Source organism: Strix aluco, chromosome 8 (genome assembly GCF_031877795.1).
Source record: "Strix aluco isolate bStrAlu1 chromosome 8, bStrAlu1.hap1, whole genome shotgun sequence".
In the NCBI taxonomy this organism is placed as follows: Eukaryota; Metazoa; Chordata; class Aves; order Strigiformes; family Strigidae; genus Strix; species Strix aluco.
The window spans coordinates 32,137,005-32,154,039 of NC_133938.1; the positions used below are offsets into that span (position 1 = coordinate 32,137,005).

At 43.5% G+C, this 17,035-nt stretch overlaps 1 protein-coding gene across 14 annotated transcripts in view; it reads right to left on the bottom strand.

Annotated features, from left to right (window-relative positions):
- RABGAP1L (RAB GTPase activating protein 1 like) overlaps window positions 1-17,035 on the bottom strand; it is a 263,781-nt gene that overhangs the window by 14,405 nt on the left and 232,341 nt on the right. For 10 of the 14 annotated variants that reach the window (XM_074833049.1, XM_074833053.1, XM_074833042.1 and 7 more), the window contains one exon: window positions 5,223-5,315. In XM_074833049.1, coding sequence (XP_074689150.1) covers window positions 5,223-5,315 — 93 coding nt within the window. Of the gene's footprint in view, window positions 1-934; window positions 4,944-5,222; window positions 5,316-17,035 lie in introns of those variants that run through there. The other 4 variants (XM_074833047.1, XM_074833055.1, XM_074833044.1 and 1 more) reach the window with 3 other exon arrangements.

Genomic DNA, 17,035 nt, shown 5'->3' on the forward strand with positions numbered 1-17,035 from the left:
AGAATCAGCAAATTGTTAAGACTTCCACAAAATAACCCAGAAAGAAGTTTGCTTTAACATTTTTGCTATGCTTTTGCCAAAAGCTTCAGTGTCCGCAAAGCAAGCCGCACAATGTGAAGTTCAAAGTTCCTGCTTTGCATTCACAGACAAGTGGGTAAGCAAGCTACGTGGTTGGAAATGCGCTATCCTCCTCTTAAACTAGAATTTACGTGGCACGTCGTTAGTAAGTTAAAGATCTCTTACCTTGGGCATCCAGTCAATAGCTAAGAGATGTTTTTATCTCATTCACCATACTTTTAATTTCCAGCTGAAAGTTTCTTACAGGGCCACCTTTCCTCTTCCTCCACCCAGGGCAGTATGCGTGATTAGATGGTTTGTCTTTTCCAGCTCCTCCCCCCAGATCTAGCAGTGAAAAACTGCCTCCTTCCTCAGGGGGAAACTCTTAATCTGCTTAAGTCTAAATAAAACCTAACGTTACACAGTAAAGACAAAAATAGCAAATAGCGCTTTTCATACGTAACAAACTATTTTCAGTGGCTCTGAAATATTTACGAGGTTTTAAAAAGTACCATTCGCGATGGCATGAAGTTCAACAGATGGAGCTGGTTCGTTACAGCAGGACTCGCATCACAGACAGCATTTTGTAACCTGGCATAAGCCAACTCGTCAGACCTGCTGGTTGTCCTTGGTGTAAACAGACAGCTTCCTGCCTTTCCTCTACACACCACTAACAATTTACCGACTATGACAACGATTTCCTTCTCTTTGGCATCGCTCAGTTTCTACACTCAGTAAAACAAGAGTCCTCCTTCCCAAATTCCTCCTTCCGGTTACAAAAGGCAGCTGGTGCACTCTGGCTAGCTTTTAAAAGGAGGATACTGCATTTCCAAAAGGGACAAACACCGCTGATACATACAAACACAAATAAACTTACCTCCTGTAAAGTCACAGACCAAATACTGCTTTCAACCATTGGTGTAAAGACAGTGAAAACAGGATATAAAATAATTTTTAATACCAACAAAGACAGCCAAAAAAAAAAAAAATGTTGCTGATTCTTCAGTGGGTTTTTGGTTCTGGGTTTTAAAGAGGATATACTGCAGCTTCCATCACACACTGGACGGAAAGAAGGAGGCAAATTTGAAGGCGGCAGGCACGCCTCAGCTCAGGAAGACTGAAAGGCTGAACTCCGCCCTCTGCTCCCTTCCAGCAGCACCAAGGAGCAATTCCTGACAAGATTAGTGGCGATGATGCATCCTCGCTGTGCTGCTGCTCAAGGGGGGGTGTAACGAGTCACAGACCTTGTTAAGCAATTCAGTGTCACATTTTCTGATGAGCAAACACCCAAACCCCAGATCTTTGGGCATGAACAGATCCTCAATGGTGGAATGGAAACACATGTTAAAATTCACTTTTCTGGACGTGGGCAAACTGAAGTCTTCATAAGCCCCCTGGAAAGGGCTCTTGATTGTGGAGGAGCTCTGAAGGAAAACCCTGTGAACCTCCATCTAGAAACCCAAAAGGCTTTTACAGCAAACTAATCAGGAAACCCTCTCCTGGGAAGCAACACAGAGGCTCCAGGAGGTGGTGGTTTGTGTTTTCTGTTTGTTGACTCTGAAGCAGCATTAACAAAAGTGCCCCAGCACACTTTTTTTAAAAACCACAAATAGACAATGATCCACATCAAGAGTTATCTTATGTTTTTCTTCATGCCGGTTACCATTCAGTTACCATGACTGAATAAAAATGACCAGTTTCACTTCCACTTCAAACACGCAAAAGGCTATTATGTCCAAATTACATTTATTTAGACGGACAACTTCTCCATTGCACAACAAGGTCCACAGAGGAAAAGGCGTTCCTACCCTCAGAACAGAGCTGCGTGCACAAGCAGGGGCTGCTTGCAAAACTCCAGCCCTTCTTTGTATGGTTTCATCCTCTTTATTTTAAATCAAGAAGTCCCAAGCTCAACTCCAGTAATTTCTCATCAAGTCAACCAAAACCCTCTTACATGAGGCATTCTCAAACATCTGGACATGCAACTCAACTTTTCTTCCTGGCTTCTATAGGCAATTTCTAATTTATTTTAACCAAAAGTCATGAAATTTGGTGACAAACAGCAATTTAGAACATACTTACTTTTGCAGCTTTTAAAAATCTATCTGACAAAAATGTGAGTGATAATTTGTTATAAGCAATGGAAAATAAAGTGAAAAAGTGTCTATAAAAAATACACTTTCCCTAAATAATACTTGTAAATACAGAAAGAAACAAACACCAAAACCAATGGCACTCTTTAATACTGTTCTTTTGGTAAGTCAAATGACAATCAACATATAAAATACGAGCTGGGCAGGAGCTCCTGTGGCCTGTAACAGCTCGTTGTAGCACACGAATTTCACCTGTCAAGAAAAGGCGGCTGGTTAACGGCAGGCCTGACGTGGCAAAGCCAGCCCTTTTGTGGAGCCTGTGGGGAGTTTGGGGTCGGTGGGATGGGAGGAGCACCCTGCCCGGCCATCCCCGGCAGGACGCATCACCGGGGGCTGCCCAGCCCCGCCGTCGCCGAGCTCGGGAACACCTCTAGGGCCCGAGCGCTGTGGAGGAGAGGACAAAGGGTGCGGGCCTGGTCTCCCCTGGTCTCCCCACGGACGCCGGGGCGAGAGTCAGACCCGCTCGCGGCACAGCGGGGACGGAGCCGGGGGAGCCGGTGGTGCAGCTGCGGCCCCGCTGCCATCGCAGCGGCTGCTCCCGCCCCAGCGCCGCGCACGGCCCATCTCCTTTCTGCTCTCCCAACAGTCCATCCAGCCGTTCCCACCGCAGGCCAGGCCACAGGCAGGTGTCTTACTCAAGACATCCTTCGTCACTGCAACTCTGGAGCGCCAGTGTCTCTGTGGGCCTGACAAACCTCTGTTGGCAATAAAAACTGTAACACGCTGCAAACAACAAAAACTCTAACAACTATAACTAAAAACTATCAACAGCCAGTTTCCTTCTTGACCTGTAAGAGGAATACTCTGCAGGGATCTCCGCTCCAGCGATCCCATCCAAGAAACATCCGGTCCCTGGGAGTAAACCAAAACCTCATTTTGTTCTGGGAAGAGAAACTAAAAATGACAACGATGTAGGCCTTGAGGGCACGGCCCGCGCAGGAGGCCAGCAGGAGCTAACAGCAGCGCCGTGCTCAGAGGCAATACTGGCTTTTCAGCAGCGTAGTCTCAGTCCTTTCCCAAACCAAGCCTGGCTGGGCAATGTCTAGCACTGGTGCTGCCAAAACGAAATGCATTTCTAAACACGCGAGCTGCAGAGCGATCGTTTAAGGGACAAGCAAAGTTAGCTCTCCGCTTTCTGCCTGCGAGGACCCACACAGCTTGTGTTTCTTGCTGCCCTTTGGAAAAACTCTTGAAATGTCGATTCCTATCAACCTCAGCTTGACACGTTAATAAAATCAAACAAGAAAGACAGGGAACAGAGAGCACTTACAAGCATTTCTCCATGACACCCCTCAGCCGAAGAATGTGTCCGAACTTTGAACTTAATGTGCAACCAACCAGTTACGGGGACTCTCTCTAATCACGGCATTGCTAAGAGGATCAGACCCAATCTGGCTTAATAAAGAAATCACACCGTGGGTTTCAAAAGTGCAAGCCAAAACCCCGGGCTGTGATTTTGACTGTGACAGTAACTGCCAAAGAGTCACTTCCTATATCCTCATTTGCAGCTTGGAGATAATGTTCTTCACCATCCATCGCCCAAGATTAACTAGTTAATATGCTTCCACAGAGCTTTAAAGAAGCCTTTTTTGTTTTCTAAGTATTAATTTAATTCCACAGTACTATAAGTGAACCACTGGAAAAATACTTAGTCAGAAGTTAATCAGCAGCAAGTTGTGTTGTTTTTTTTTTTAAATAGGTCATACTCACTATTGGCTCTTGGCTGCTACAGCAGTCCCAGTTCTCACAAACAGCAAAATCTACACCTTTGACATCAAAAGAACACTACATGCGAAATATAATTTTTCACAAGTAAAGACTTTTTTTAAAAAAAAAGTCAGTTCTACTTTCTCTGTACCTGTAGCTCTATCTTGTCACATTTTGGAATTACGGCATAGACTTTCACCCCAGTTTCATGCCGTGGTTTTCTGAACACAGTGCACTTTCCCTATGTTCACAGACCACATAAACCTGTGACACCCTTTATGATGATTTACTGCTCCACGTCCCTGGTAGACTCCGTATCAACTGCAATGTCACTTAACGTATTAAGGCACAATGAAGAACAGCAGGGAAACAGTACAGGTATGTGCAAGCAATGTTGCTTCCCAGCTAACCTGGGAAATGGGCAGTAAAGTGCTTCATCTCTGGCAGCTTCACCTAAAGAAAACTGAATTTTTCAAAACACAGTAAGCAATAAATGGATCCTGAACACTAAATGAAGTATATGCCTAGAGGCAGAGCCTCCACCACACAAAAATCTATGGCAACAGAATGTAGCGGTGACAATAAAAGCAAATACATTGGAAAGATAAGCAATGCTGATCCAAAATTAAAGAACTATTCTTTTTTGGTGAACTATCAAGCTATCATATTAGTAACTGAACCTTTATTTCTCTGCTGCTTTAAAGCAGAATATTTATTACTATTAATTCTATGGCAGTAGTACCTTGGGACCCCAGGGGAGCTCCGGGTCCCACCATACTAGGCATTATATTAACAAAAAATTACTAACGCTTGGTATAAACAGAGGTGAATAACAAGGATCATATCAGTCAAGGAAGAGCTCATCTTCCAAAGTCTCTGTGGATGCCACTGCACACAGCTTGTGCTAGAACAATGTGTGTTTTCTCCTTTTTGTGTCTGTAGCTGAGAATCACCCTTTGTTTCTGCGTCTCATGAAGATCTCCCGTAAAAGTGCAACAGCAGGAGAGTTACCTACAAACATATAAACTGAAAGAAGAAAAATATTATATGTGGCTACTTGCAGATGTCTTGAGAGTTACAAATTGTGATTGAAATATTCCTGGAAAAAACACTAAGTCCAAGTGTTCAAAGCGCTTGTTCAAGAAAGGGCATGAGTTTCACCTGCCACTTAACTTCCCTACGGTGTGCACGGGCACAGCCCAGAGAGGTGAGCGCGGCACACGCACCCCTGCCTAACCGCTGGAACGGGCTCGCTCCCCGCGGCGCTCAGCAATGACACGGGTTCCCACATAGCACCTCCCATACCTTGTATCTGTCCATAGGATCTTCCTGCTGCAGCTGACTCTCTCGCATTGTTTGGTACTCTCTCTCATATTTCTTCAGCTTTTTTGTTGGCACCTGTGGAACAGAATTGGAAAACATGCGTTTAAAGATTAGAGGAACACCAGAAAGGCTGCCTGAGAGCTCTCCTTGCAAACAGGAAGCCAAGGAAGTGCTGGAAAGCTGCTGCTGAATAAAGTTGCTCCCCGTTGCCGCCCTCCCCTAACTCAGCAGGCCGTGTCAAACACTTACCAATACAGTTCACATCGACAGAAATCTTTCTGTGCCTGCTGCTGTTAATTATTCAAATATTTAAAGGAAAACAAGAGTGAAGTAGAGACATTTTAGTAAGAGTAACAAGAAGAAAAAAAGCATGAACAGGAGTGAGAGAACAGGGAAGAGGAAAATATCTTTTGATATGTATGATTCACCAGAACAATGCCTTAGCAAGAAAACTGTTAAAAGTGAGATTAGAAGAAAGAAGTGTTTGTACAAAAGGACTCAACAATTCCCTGGGGGGGGGATCTGAGTAATGGTTTTTATTGCTAAAGGAGTCTTAATGTCTAAAGCATAGCTTGTGACCAATGCCTTCATAGAAGTCTGGCATCAGACTCCTCCTAGGCGAAGGTGGAGACGCTGCAGTGCTCGCTTCCAGCCGCAGCAGGGACACAGTGAGGCGACCGCACAGAAATCACAAACAAATTCGGTAAACAACCGTGCAGAAAGGTCAAGTCCAAACAGCCTGATTCTGGGAAAACACAGCTTCAACTTCAAACCGAGGTACGCAAACAACACCTGTGTTCTTTTAAACGAAGCACGGAGATCCTCTGCTTTACTTTCACCTTTTAATTGGGTACACAGTGCTGTAGGAGCGAACCCATCTCTCTCTGGAGACCTTTGATAGCATTACTCTGTCCCACTGTACAACAAGAAGCCGGCCCTGCTAAGTGTCGGGTCATCGGCTGGCAGCCAGAGAGATCCCTGACGCCATGTACGACCATGACTTGTAAACATACACTTTGCCTGGATCTGTTATGTATAGATCCGTCCCTCCTGCCTGTATCGATCGTGTCTAGCTGCCTCCTGGTGTGAGGACGTGCCACTGTCACCTTGCCTTAGGGCAAAAAATTACTGCCAATGAGCAGAGATACGTGTTTACATGTATTTTTGGTGTTGTTTTCCCTTTATTGGTTTTCAGCCCAATAGCTCCTTCCTCTGCAGTGCAGGAAGGGACCAAGCAAGGGCTCAGTGTCGCTGCAGAGCCCTCTGGGAGGTACAGGTAGAAGACCTGAAACCCATGATCTGCAAAGCACAGTGCACAGGGAGCACCAATAAAGCAGCACTAATGCCCACAATTACTGATGAAATCTTAAACCAACCGCCCTAAAGAAAGCACAGAGAAAAGAGTAAACATAAAAATATGAAGCACAAACATAGAAGGGAATATCACTCTGATGACACTCAATAGTGCAAAACACAATGAAATGAAAATGACTAAATCAGAGGTGCTTTTTTACATTTCAACTGCACAACATTCAAGATGCAAACGCAGCAAACCCTTTGTCTTAGCTGCAACTTCAAACTGTTGAGGCTGCTTAATATTCAAGAATAAGAAATCATTTCAACGTAGTGTTCTAAATGAAGCGATCCAATCACACATCCAAAGCCTGATCTATTCCTTCCTTCCACGATGTGTACTGGGATCTTTTTCAGAGAACCAGATCACGGCTCCCAGGCCGGGGCATTACGAGGACACCCTCCAAACTCAGTTCTCCTGTGCCTTTCTGAGTTTTGTGCTCCAATATGCAACAGCAGAAAATGAAGAGAAATATGAGGGAGACATTGTGGAGCAGTATGGCAGAAAGGTGCAATACAGGTGTAACTTAGAAGGTGATTTGTTCAGCCAGAGATCGTCCTGATTCTTGATGCTTTTTACTAAAGCCTTTCAAGAGTACATAAGTAGTAAGTCTTACTACACTGAGAGAGACAAGCCTCCCATCCATGCAGCTGCATGAATACTCCAGGAGGACTCCGGCCATCTGAAGGAACAGGAGATATAAGATAAGAATTCTTTTGTGTGAATCGGGAGAAAAGAGTGGAAAGCGAAGGTGAAAATTGCAGTGTCACAATCCCTTTCCTCCCAGCAGTTCCCCCACGTGGAGGGGAGCCCCCCATGTTTACGCAAGTGGTGCTGGGGCCTGTCTCCACTGACCACTGCACCGACCCACCAACAGCTTCACCTTTACAGCTGCCTGGAGCAGCATCCCCCCTTTCCCTTTAATCACGAGATTTGCTTAAATTACTCATGAATCATAGTTCTCTCTATAATCCAGGAGATACAGGCAAAATACAGCATAAAGGTAATGATCTGAGTAAGTAACTCTTACCGAGAGAGCAAATGGGATATAAAGCACCGCTGTGACCCAGATGCCTACGCTGAGCACTGTGCCACAGCTGTCCCTCACCGGGCTGAGCCTGTGCCTGAGGAGATGGCTGCTGCTTCTTGGTAACACAACTTCACACGCAGCAGCCAGCGGCTGCAGCTCCCCTTGCTCGTTTTTCAAATGTTAATTTTTCAAGCTGCCTGAGAGCAGCCTTATTTCTCTGGTTGCACGTTGTATTCTGTATTGAGAGAAGGCAGAATTTAACTTGCACAGAGTCTGTCTGGCACTTCATCATCTGCCTCAACACCACCAGAAACTAATCTGAACAGGTCACATCGAAAACCGTATGATGAGCAGGGGAGAACGGGTCACCTGCTTCATTTAACTCTGCTCTCTACTCTCTTCACCGTCCCTGTTTCCACACACTGACAATTCACAACCATTTCTTAACGCCTGGTAACCCTTCCCACCAACCGTTCTCACCTATATGTTCTCCTTTACTTTCTTAAATTTTAATTCACAGCTGCGAGTAGGACCATGCGTAGGTCCCCTGTGGACCTACAGGAGAAAGGTCCCTCTTCCACCACTACCGGAGCTATCCATGGCCGCAGCGGCTGTGGCCGGAGATAAGGGCACGCTTGGTACGTGCTCCAGCAAGCCAACAGCGTGGCAACACTTTCTGACCAATGTTAACAGTAATTAATACCTGAAACAGGGATCAAATCACCAAAGGTGTAAGCATCAGGGTGTAAGGGAGTATGTTGTGACACAGAGAACGGCTTCTGTACTCGCTGAAAGCGTATCATGCCTTATGCATGTTAGTATCTACTTATGCTACAACCTTGTCTTAATTGGAAAGTAGTTCTTACATACAGTGAAAGTCTGTCTTAAGGGTTTGGAGGGGGAGAAAATTCCTATTAGAAAACCCATCCATACTAATCCACTTATCCCATAAAATATAAACTTGGGCAGGTATGCTTAATAACTTTGGCAGGGACTATGCATCACTGTTATTGTCTCTTCAGCCACATTACTCAAAGGAGTTTGCTAATTTATTACAGCACTTTCTTCTGGGTATACACTGATAAATGAAAAAAAAAAATAATTTTAAAAGCCCATTTCCATATCCCCCAATTTAATTCCCTGAAACAGTTTGTGAATTCAACAAGGGACCTCTCTGCAAGCCCTTTCATAAATAAGTGCATAATGCTAGCTATGCTTCAACATTCATGGATTGCTCCTGAAGAAAGTATGCTCATAAATTTTCTGTAAAAGCTTCTGCAATACTGATTTCTTCTTTCTTTAGCACCATGGGGTATATTGGCTAGAACTGATGGTTATCAAATTTAGGAGACTCTCATGGTTTATAAACATTGCTCATCTGTTTATCTCAGTATCTTATCACCTTGACTCGTTTTATTTTATTGTGTTCAAGCATAAAATCATGTCACAACTAGTTGTACATAAAGAAAAAGCCATGCAGAGCATCTTAGTAAAACACACAGAAGAACTGAACAAGCAAAACCTCTTTCTGAAAAAACCCAGCAGACTACTGCACTGAATGCCCGAAGGACTCACTGCAGCGAGCTGATACGTGGCAGGTGAAAAACAAAAATACTTTGTTTTCAGCTGCCCCTCTGTTCAGACAAGGCTGGAAAGATCTGCTTCACCTTCTCCGGCAATCCTGCATGCTGGCAGCGTGCCGAGCGTCGGCATCCACTCAGCTCCAGGAGAGCTTTCCCTCATTCTGCAATTTCTTTAGCTGTTTACAGACAGTTCAGTCTGACCTTGCTGGATTAATAAATCACACATCTATGACTCCTTCCTCCAAAATGTTTTATTGCTCTAATGAAGCATGAGCACTCAGAGGAGGTAGTTATCATTATGTTCATTTGACAGCCAAGGAAATGGAAGCAGAAATGTAAAGTGATTTCCTGAACATATTGAAGACAGCCAGAGGCTGATCCAGACAAAAAATCCTATTACCTGATTTCTAATTTCCAGCACTGCCACGATGCCAGACTGAGCAGACTATCTCTTTCCCAAATTCCCACTTCTTTATCTAGCACTGCATAAACACTCCAAAAATATTGTCCCATCACCCTAATAATGTAGGCAGTATTCGGTGATCTTTGCACTCTTAATATTTTTTCTTCTCTAGTTCTCACCTCACTGCAGACGGAAAAAAAAAAAAAAAAAAGTCAATTAACAAAATGTGCAATTGCCCATTCCTTGAAGCAGGTGACTTAACGACCTGCATCCCTCCGAAGGCAGGGTTATACTGTGTGCTGATGACTGATGTGGGAGACCACAAGCTCGCTCTGGGCGAGCACTGATCACAACCACAGGCCCTGGCTGCAGCCCAGCCTCCCTTTTCCCTGTCCATCACACACATCCCAGTCTGTGATCCCCATGATAAGCCCAGACTCTTCCCACTGCTGCAAAGCAGGACCATTTCCAAGCACACGTGATGCCTGGGAGCCCGGCTCAGAGGTGTTGGGACCAGCCTAAGCTCAGCCTGAGCTCACTCAGACTTGGCTCAGCCCTTGCACACAGCCAGGAGTAGCAGCTGCAGGAGGCTCTCACAAACCACTGCCACGTGTGCCCCTCTTGAGGACATCTGAGTTATGCTTGTGCGTACTTAATTTTCTTCAGATAATGATTTGAAACAATATTAAAAGCAAGTTAATTTCAAAATGACACTTGGTTCTGTGTCATATGAAGACTCTAAGCTTTGAATAGAACCTCAGACAGCAGAGTAGTGACAATTTTCAGATCACACGCATTGTCTTAGTTCACCCTCAAAGCTGTTGTATCGATTTGTTCTAGTTACTACTTTGTATTTAAAAGACAACTAAATCAGGTTCAAGGAAGGATAATATAGTTCTATTTAAAGACTTTATTAGGCCAAAGTAAGGCTTTAATGTAACAAAAGCATATGAAGAAGCTAACTCAGTGCTCCACTGGTCTGTGCAGTCACTGCTATGCATAACTCTATCATTCTTTTCTTAAAATGCAGTTGCCAAAAGGCACGAAGTATCTTGCAATGTCTGTCACTGGGAATAAGATTCAGAAGTAGACAAGCAATTCATTTTTCTTTTGGGAGGATGCAGTGATGGAAGAGAAAGAACAAAACCCCCAGTATCATGTTGACACGACAGACTTGTCTCTTGGATTTGGGGGGGTGAGTGGGATGCCATATTTAGATATTATGCAATACAATCTGAACAACTGTATCTCCAATGAGATATTAGCCACAATCTGAGACAAAAAAGAACAGATCATAATCTCTCACAAAACTATTTGAGCTGGGTAGTCTGCAGAGAAGAATATCTGCAGCACTCACTTGCAGAAAAAACGTAGGGATTAAAATCAGCTGCTACCTGAAGAAAATTCACAAACTGGAACACAGCTGGAAGAATTCCCATTTCTCCTTCTGTCACTGTGTGGTGAAGGGCTTGCTGATAACAAGCTGTTTCCCCACAGGTTTGAAATCAAGTGCAACAGCCCTCAGTGTTACAGCATCGTATTCAGGTCCCAGACATCCCTCACTCTAAAACACATCACGAATCTCATTAAAAACCTCATCTAACCCCTGGTTTTGGAGCAACATGATCAAAAAGTTTTTGTGAAGCAGCCTCTCAGACTGATTCTAGCATTATCCTCATCACAGCCTGGCTTTGGGCAGGCTTGCAGCACAAAGCCTGCCGTGCTTGGGCTGATTAGCCACCTCTCATCACAGTGGATAAAGGTGGGTCCAAGGTGCTGTTACTCCACTCGAGCTCGCGTACTGCACACCACGCAATAAAAGCCCCGAACGTCAGATGCTATTTTATCATCTCTGCTGGCAGGAAGGAGACGTTCCCTCAAATTCCTTGGAAATGTACAGTTTGTTGGAGAGATCGTCTGCTCGGTGCGTGCCTGTCTGAGTGCCTGCTGCAGAACAGCATCTCTCTCCACCTCGCGTCTGGAAAAAAAGAACTGACAAAAATGCTCTTTTTGTATCAGCAAAGCAGCTTCCTCCACACCAGCACACCTAAGTATCCTTTCCTTGCAGGGGGGACAGTTTTCTTCCTTCTGCAAGTCACCTGGTTGCCAGCTCTGTAGGTGTAAGACCTCCTGAAGAGAGTCTTCAGGATAACATAAATCCAATTTGAAAGCTGGCTGGAGGCAAAGGAAACCAGCTTTGCTGTGAATTTTAATTTTTATTTAATTCTTCCACATCAGTCCATTATCAAAATATCTCAGTAACAACTGAGACACCCACAGGAATTTATAAAAAGAAGGGAAAGGCAGGTTGCAAATTTTACAGAGTACCTGCACAATTTACTGTGATTCAAAATGGCAGCAGCCCCAGTCAGTGATGCTGGATGATTTCCAGCACCAGATCCTTTTGTCAGATTTTAATCTCTACAATGTATTTCCATTCATCTAAACCTGCTGAACCTGGCATAACGCATTATTTTTCCACAGCCCTGCTGTTTAAAGATCTGCTTAGTTAGGCTCAGTTAGCAATACAGCTAAGTTAAAAGAGTAAGCTGAGCCCGATGCAATAAGCCTCTCGTACAGCAATCCAGCGACAACACAGGAAAAGAGAACAAAATTCAGATTCCTGAACTGTAGCTCTGAACACTGGCATGTACTTTTGCACTCGCCACAGTGCTTGTGTTTCAGAGGCAAATATATTGACTGCAGGGGAATCTGCGTTAAAAAAAAAAAAAAAAGAAAAAAAAAGAAAAAAAAAGAAAAAAAAAGCATGTTCTGCCTTGTGGCAGAGATTTGTCAAAACGCTCCTCTTCAGATCCCCAAATTGGTTTTCAGCATTCAAAAATTCATTTTCACTTTGAGATATGGAGGGCTTATTATCCTCTTCAACTCTATTTGTTTTAGCAAAAAAGAGACACCCTGAGTGGCTTAAAAGCAGTGCTTGGAAATGGCTGATTATTTTATATACTTGCAGCTGATGTCTAGCAGCTCACCCAGACAAAAAGTGCCTCCTCTCGAGTACAGATAAGGGCTTTAGCATTGAGATGCACACGGTGAAAGGAAACAGCTATATCCACTTTGTCAGCAAGCACCCATTTTGCATTTAAATTGGCTCTGGTCAACAGGAATACTGTTGTTAAGGATACCAATATTTGAAACATTCTAGATGGAAAATAACTGTGTACAGGTCATTTTTTTTTTCCGACATAACTTAAAGAATACCTGAAAAAAGAATCTCTGCTACAAAAGACTGTATAGGCTAAATGAAACTACCTATATATCCCAAGGCCACAGAATAGGATCAGATAACTGGGGGGACTGGCACTCTGACCAGCCATCCCGGACAAGGCCCTGCTCTGTAAAACACAGTTATTATGAACAGCAGCAGTTCTTCCATGGCAGAATTTATTCTTCGGTTTGTACTTCATCACATAACGTAACAGTTCCAAGTGATTTTGTGTGTCTTGCATACATACACACCTTTTGGTATGCAGCATTTGGTGCTAAAGGTTTTACATGTCTCCTCAGTGACTACGCAAAATCCAACGCCCATTTCATGTACATTATCCACTTTGATGTAGATCCAACCCATGCCCACAGCAATTTTAGAGCTCTGGCTGTATCTCCTGGCACAGAGAATATTTCTTCTATTTCTTCACAGCAATAGAAGGGTGGGCAGGAAGACAAGAGCAGTCTTCACCACCCTCCCTGTGACAACAGAATCAGAAATTCAGGAAAAAGTCCCCAGTGATTTTCTTGCATCACTTAGCAAAGAAACCAGCTGTCCCAGCTACACTGTGTTAGGGCTCACTTTCCAACCTTGTTTATCCTGAAACCAACACAGACCTATCTCACATCACACTTACAGAACATTGCCGACACAAGGCTAACAACTGATCAGTAACCAGGTTCAAAATACTGATATTATCAAGGCTGTAAAAACTGTCATGTTGAACATATTTAGTTCACAGAGTCCACAGCTTTCAGCTAATAAACCCCTGGCTGAATAAGACTTCTGAAACCCACCACGGGACTGGTGAAACCCTCTGTCTGTCAGACTAGATTCTGACTCTGCTGAGTTATCAAGCCACGTCTTGTCTCCTGTCACGCTCCAGACTCAGCACAAGATGAAAAAAAAAATCTGCTTCCTGAGATATAGGATGGGTGCAAGATCACAGCCCTGAACCATCTGCCCAGGTAAGCCATAGTCATCAGTAAAGAACCTCACAGTATTCTCTGAACACACGTTCTGTGTGTTAATATTATTTTAGATCAGTTCTGTGTCACAGTATCAAGAAAACTGTAATGCTGTCACGCTTTAAATTTGCATCTTCAAAATCACCGTCAGGCTTCTCTAATGTGTGGGGAGGACCTTGATGCTGTAACACCTTCCATTACTTTTATGAATATTTCAAACCCTCAAGTTACTAAGAGCAATTACTTTTTAGTGCATTACTGCACTAACAGAAAATACATACCTCTTCTGTATTAAAGCTGAACCATTATATAATTACATTCAGGGCCCCACAATCCCTTCTGTTATATCAAATATTTTTATCTATATTTCAGCAACTAACACAATTTTTACCACATCTTCTCAATAGCCTTGCCTTTTTTCTGCTTGCCCAACTCCATAAATCCAACTGGTAAAACCCTAAAATAAAAAAATTCTTTAAAACTCCACATTAAATGATCAGCATTTTAAAAATACAAGTGGGACAGTGTCCAACTTCTGAGGTATCAGAAATGCTCGCTGAAGCACCGTACAGCATTTTAGTGCAGCAACTAATCCTTGCCCTGCTCTGTTGTCCCTCTAATCCTTCACCCGCCGAGGTTTCCTCCCTGCCTGCAAGGAGCCCTCAGGTTTTGCTGTATTTGCCCCTTTCAGCCTCTGTGGTACCCGCAGAACGCCTTGGCACGGAGCTGGCAGGTAACGGGAGGAAGGCAGGCAGGAGAGTTTAAAAGCCCTAGTCAGCCATTATCGTAGTGTAAGCAGCTGCTGGAGAGCATCCCTGGGGAGGGAACGCCCAGCAGCCCCCACGTCAGCCCCAAGGGATACAAAGCAGGTGTACGGATTCGCAAAGCCTATATACGAGGCTGCTTTTTGGGTTTTTTAAACCTTCTGCTGTTTTCACTGCCCCAGCTACGGTTCCACCAACACCCCCAGGCACTACCGGCTGAGTTTGCCACTTCACCTGTGCGGAGACCTGCGCTCATCCTTTATGTCTAGCTGAGACCCTGCCGGGCTAATCAATTACCAATGAACTTGAGACCTTCTACTTTATCATCTAGCAGGGAAAATCCCAAGAGCATCTTAAGCACTGACAAAAGCAAGAAGTTTGCATCAGGCAGGAGGGGCTGAAGGCGGAAGATGAGATGTGGTTGTGCTGCCAACTTCAGCTGGAAGCCAAGCTGCTGCTGCCACTGCAGAGAGCTCCACAGGAGATGGAGCTCCCACGGAGGGAGAGCAGCCACTTCTTGTGGAAAAGGAAGCCAGTTAATATTAGCAGCAACATCTGGCTTCCACCATTTTCACCCTCCAGTACCAGCAGCAGCAGAGAAGCAGCAAGCCCTATTTTTTTTTTTCCTGAGCAACCTGTCCCAGGTCTGTCTACCCCATTTCCCGTTCCTCTGGCCATGGAAAGAACGAGAGCCTCAGTTTTGGGATAACTGAATTCCTGTTACCCTGTTCCAGTGCTGCCTGAGCTGCTCAGGAAGTTCAACCTGACTGTGGACAATCTCTGTGTGCTTGTTCTTGCCTATGCACTTAGCTTCTTTGATCTCCGAGGTGAAGGACAAACAAATAGGGTATTTTACTTACACCATGATAACGTAACTTGGGATTACTTCGGTGACTCTACCTTGTACCAAAAGTACAACGCTTTGTATACACGCCAAGGTTTGCCTTGGCGTGGCTAACATGCTGCTCTGAAATCAATCCATCTGGATTTTTCTTAGCACAAAAGACAAGCCCACAGCTTTAAAACATCATCAACCAGCGTAACCAGCACTCCCATCAACGTAGGTGGCTTTTTTTTTGTCAGTTCATGTTGACACAGCTAGAAGGAAGCAATAAAGAAAAAATGTGCATATTGAATGGTGCATGAAAGCACAAACTGAACAAGATAAAAAACACTGAAATACATTTTCCAACCTCGGCACAGTCTTTATGCCAAATTCTCCTGAGAATTGGGTTCAAACAGAATGAAAATAGTTGTAGACAATGAAGACAGAATATTTTTAACTAACACATTCACCTACACAAACTTTCTAACCCATCTTCCAGTAATTAAGAAATTAGGCTTCTATAAAGAGATTAACTGCCTTTTCATCTAGTTTTAGCGCTCCTTTCAAAGTCGATGAACATAGTGATCACGGAGACACTGACAGAACACCGATAAACACCTGTACTTTGCATTTGCTGTGTTTACACACAAAGCTTTCGGGTTTGTTTATAGCTTTACTAAGGTGCAATGTATTACATTAATGGCAATCTGCGAGTAAAGACAAGTGAGGTAAGAGAGCTGAGGGCTTACAATTCAGGAGCTTCAGATCTTTCTTTCACTCCTCATCTTAATATGATGACAACTGTATCTAACAAATCTGAAGTGGCTGTCTCAATCTCACCCGACCTACCTCACCTGTGGGGAGACAAATAAGTTAAATGCTGCTTTATTCTATTTTAACCATTTCTACATTTAAATGTTGAAATATGGCCTTACAAAGTAACTCATCACCTGCTCTTGTTTAATTGCAAATGTTCATGCTGATACCCAACATGTTCAAGGTCATTAAAACTAAAGACCTAATGAACCAATAATGTCTAGAAAGTTATTTCAAATTTCTTCTCCCAAATAGGCTTGTAATGATGACAGAAACAGAAGCAGAGCTTCTTGAGTGCCCAGAAAAACTGGTATCAATTTTCCTGGAATTCTTTTTAAGGAGAAAATGAGGAAGCTCCAAAATACTGAAATGTCCCACTTGTGAATGTTTAATCACAAAGATTCTGTTCGTATTTATAAAATGTCTATTTAAGATATTGTTTAAATAATTATTCTTGATCCAATGACAATAAGAGGGCAGCAAGAAGAAATGCTTTCAAACATGAAAAAAAAGATAAAACAGAAAATAATATAGGTTATTAACTAGGAACAAATAAAACAATAACTAAAACTAAATGCAGAAGAAAAAAAGTTTAAATTCTTTCTTGAGTTTTGATAGGCTGGACTTGGTTCTAGACCCTATTTGAAAACATGAGGATTCCTAAGCACTGTTCACATGCATTAATAATTAGAGCTTGAAAATAATTATGATTCAGATGAGTCATAACTATCCAGAAAATAGCTCAGCTCTGCTGGAAACCAGGCCACAGGTTTTTACGCAGAGAAGTACTGACAGAACTAGCAGGTGAGACCTCTGGTCCACTGA